The following is a 3729-nucleotide window of genomic DNA, read 5'->3' on the forward strand; positions in this document are numbered from 1 at the left end:
AATCGATGCAGAAGAATGATAACATAGTGTTTTTCTTGTTTTCTGGTTTTTTCCTATATTTTCCCCAACCAGTTTGATTGTAGTCTTCAACATACAAATATTTAAATGTTAATGATTACCATCACGCAATCTTTATTGATATTCGAAAAATTAGATTCGGCTCTAGTATGACCTTTCGCCGCACTAAGACGCCAGCACCGATCAATAACAACCACCACGTTTTGTCGAAGTGGACCTCCCTGTACAACGACGAACAAGATTATGGTCAAACTTGATGCTCAATAGAGATGATCATTGCTCCTCAATATAAAAGGCTTACGGGGCCTCTGAACGATATCAGTTCTGAATTAGCCTTTTACTAATCAAGAGCCTACTACCAACATGTTCAAATTCGTAAGTATCGGATTAATTGGACAATCAATCGCGAATATTGGATTATTTATTTTTCCCTGGCACTTGATTGGAACCGTACTGAAATTCGTCTTCGTGAAAATATATTACAATGATGGAAAATCGGTGGCCAATGTTTATTGGGATAAATTCACTGACATTCTGTGATCTAACCAACAGACGATTTGCAGTGTGGACCCTTGGTACCTCCGGGAAAAAACAAATATTTTCGATATATCAGCGATTATTGTTGTAATGGAATATAAGCCAATGACCATCATTTAGCCGACGCTTCGAAATATCTTTGACTTTTATCCTAATGAACTCTTTTCTTATCAATTCAACAGGTTGCTTTGGCCGTTCTCTTGGCTCTTGCCTCTGCCGATCACATCGATAAGGATGCCCAAATTCGTAGCCAAGCCAGTGATGTAAGCCCAGATGGTTCATATGCCTGGTCTTTCGAATCCTCAAACGGAATTGCCGCTCAAGAACAAGGAGTTGGTGGAGTCCAAGCTGCTGGTGCTTCATCCCACGTTTCCCCCGAAGGAACCCCAATCCAATTGACCTACACTGCTGATGCTGATGGTTTCCACCCAGCTGGTGCTCATCTTCCACAAGCCCCAGAAATCCCAGCTGCCATTGTCCGCTCATTGGAATGGAATGCCGCCCATCCACAAGAGGAACAACCACAAGGACAACCAATCCGCCGATTCTAAAAAGTCATGATTGTAGTGTAACATAAATAAATTGATGATTAGGTTTAGCTGAGAAGAATATGTTTTTATCCAAAATGCAAACTAGAGAATTGTTGGTCCGTACAAGGAGAAACTGGACCATCTATCATATGCGGAAGCACAAACTGCATCCCCGCTATTCCATCATTAGTCCTTCAGCTAAAAAATGCGATGACGTCAATTGATGAAAACCTTGGAAAATTGGCAGACGTAGTTTGGTAACATTGAAAACCTGTTGCCATCTATTCATCTAAATGCCTTTTAACGGATCGTTGGCATCTGCTTTGAATGGCGTCTGGTAAAAGTGGTTGATTTGCGTTGCTAAACAGTCACGTGCACACTAAGTGCTTGCATTTTGACAGCAAAATTCCCTTTCAAAAGCGATGCATCTCGTGCTCCAGTATTTGCGTAGGATGAATTCTTTCCAACAAGTTCTAGCGCGAATTACTTTAACAGATTTTGATATTAAAATTCGTTGTCGCTTTTTGATCCAGCCACTGTATTTTGTAGCCTCTCACCAGCATTTTTTTTAAATCCTATTACACATCTTCGTCAAGAAACTAATATATCCTGACCCCACCTGCTTTTCATCAGTTTCGAGACGGTTTTCGACAGTGGAATATGGGGTTTATCTGGAGGGGTATTCCGGAGAAACTCATAGCTCATAGACGGGCTATGACTGCCCAAAATGTTCCATGCTGCCCCGAAATAAAATCCAAATGAGTTTGAGTTTGAGTCCGCCATGGTTGTATCATAGCTGGTCATCATACTTTGTCTCCTCATTGTCGGTTATGCTCTTCTTGGCTGGGACGCGGGCTGGACGATGTCATCTTTCCTTAAACACATCGATTACATTGATAATATCTACTTGCTTTGTCACCGATTCACGAACCTTGACCAAATTGATCCGGATTTGAGGAAGGAAACACACGGAATCCGACAAAACCAAGGGATTTCTGTCCGACAAGTTGTTGCACTTTTCTGCTTCTGCAGATGGCGGCAGTCGATCTGATGTCGATCGAAACATTAAAAACGCTAAATCTGTCTTCGTTGTTTTGGCTAAAACAGTAGCAATATGTATATAGAAAGTTTCCACTGTTCTAAGTGTTCATTAATTCGTATCTGTGTCGTATCTTGGGTATATTCCGGCTTGAGACAATAAGAAATGCAAATTTTTTTGGCATATGGAGCAGATAGTGGATTTGTTGATAGGAAAGAAGGATTAGGCAGTCGATAGGTTACACTTGTAAAAAAGGCGATAACTCCATTATGGGTCATATCACACAATGGAACCTGCGATGCCAGGATCACCGGCTAGTATTGCGTCTTGGAACTACATGGCTCAGAGCAATAAAGGAAGAGCGCAAGCTTCGCGAAAAATCGTCGATTGAATCGAAGCATGCTGCCAGGAACCAACATCGATGGCGCAAAAGTATGGTTGATGCATTACGCCACATGGAGAGGTTTATAGCAACCATATATATTATTGAATTGTCGAAGCGTTACGAAATTATTAAAGTCTTGCTTTGAATCGATCAGGAAATCGAACCGTGCTTAGCATCGGTAGCTCTGCGGCATTGGCGGTATGTCATTCGCCTTTTCCAAGTTCAACCCAGGAGGAGGGTGCATTCAATAAGATGTAATATTCCTTTTATTGTTCTTTCCTTCTCCCAATATAACACGTCTTAACTTCCCCAATTACCCCTCTCAATTGCATAACTCCTACCCTGACATTTCTTTATATCCAACATTTAACATTTATAATATATAATTTTAATTACTTCAAAAAAAAACCTAACAAACTCAAGAATCCATTTTCATTTGAACAAATTTCAATTTAATAACAATAATATTTGCTGGTACCTAAACGTGTCCTGGTTATATATTCTTGAATGTTTATAGACCCCAGGGCTAGAACTTGGGGGGATGGGGTGCACTTAGCCATGCAAAATTTGTATTAATTTTGCTTCCGATGAGCCGACGTTGAATTTGAAGTTCAAAGCTTAAATCAGAAATGAACAGGACCGGGACCGGCTAATGGAATGGACAGCTCGTCAGCTGGGCATGGGGAGTTCGTTTGAGTCTTTCAATGAGGAAAAATGGGAAACAAGTCGGAATACCGGAAGCCGCGGTATAGTGTTCATCTTATGTAAGAAACTTCAAGGCACATTTTTCTACCCGTATATAGCTACAAATCCAACCTATTCCTTCATATTTTTCCAAACTACAAGACATACGTACATATTACACCCATAGATATTATCCTCACCCTAAACAAACAAACTGCCTATTTCCGAATACTGTGCACGTATATAAATTGATCGCACCCATATTTCCAATTTACTTCGTGCACAAAAGCATACATATGTACATATATATATAGTACGCATATTAAATAAGGCTGGTTTGATGTACAAATATATCCATCTGAATTAGACACTACCCGCAAATTTCATTAGCATGCATATACTGTATATCTCCATACACACATGCCTGTTTGGAGTAATTGATATTCATATGCAAATGCCTAAAAAACTAAAAAAAAAATAATTCTTTGCGACCCCATTCATAAGAACTCATTTAGTCGTGGTATTGATGAATTGAC

General features: G+C 39.9%; 1 protein-coding gene across 1 annotated transcript; it reads left to right on the top strand.

The window, feature by feature from the left end:
* Positions 1–232: 232 nt before the first annotated feature.
* Positions 233–1161, top strand: LOC119648359 (pupal cuticle protein Edg-78E-like). Its single transcript, XM_038050073.1, has 2 exons — positions 233–393; positions 738–1161. Exons 1-2 carry the CDS (start codon positions 382–384, stop codon positions 1104–1106), a joined length of 381 nt encoding a protein of 126 aa, XP_037906001.1. The 5' UTR covers positions 233–381; the 3' UTR covers positions 1107–1161.
* Positions 1162–3729: the final 2568 nt, after the last annotated feature.

The sequence above is a fragment of the Hermetia illucens genome, chromosome 2 (genome assembly GCF_905115235.1).
Source record: "Hermetia illucens chromosome 2, iHerIll2.2.curated.20191125, whole genome shotgun sequence".
Classification (NCBI taxonomy): Eukaryota; Metazoa; Arthropoda; class Insecta; order Diptera; family Stratiomyidae; genus Hermetia; species Hermetia illucens.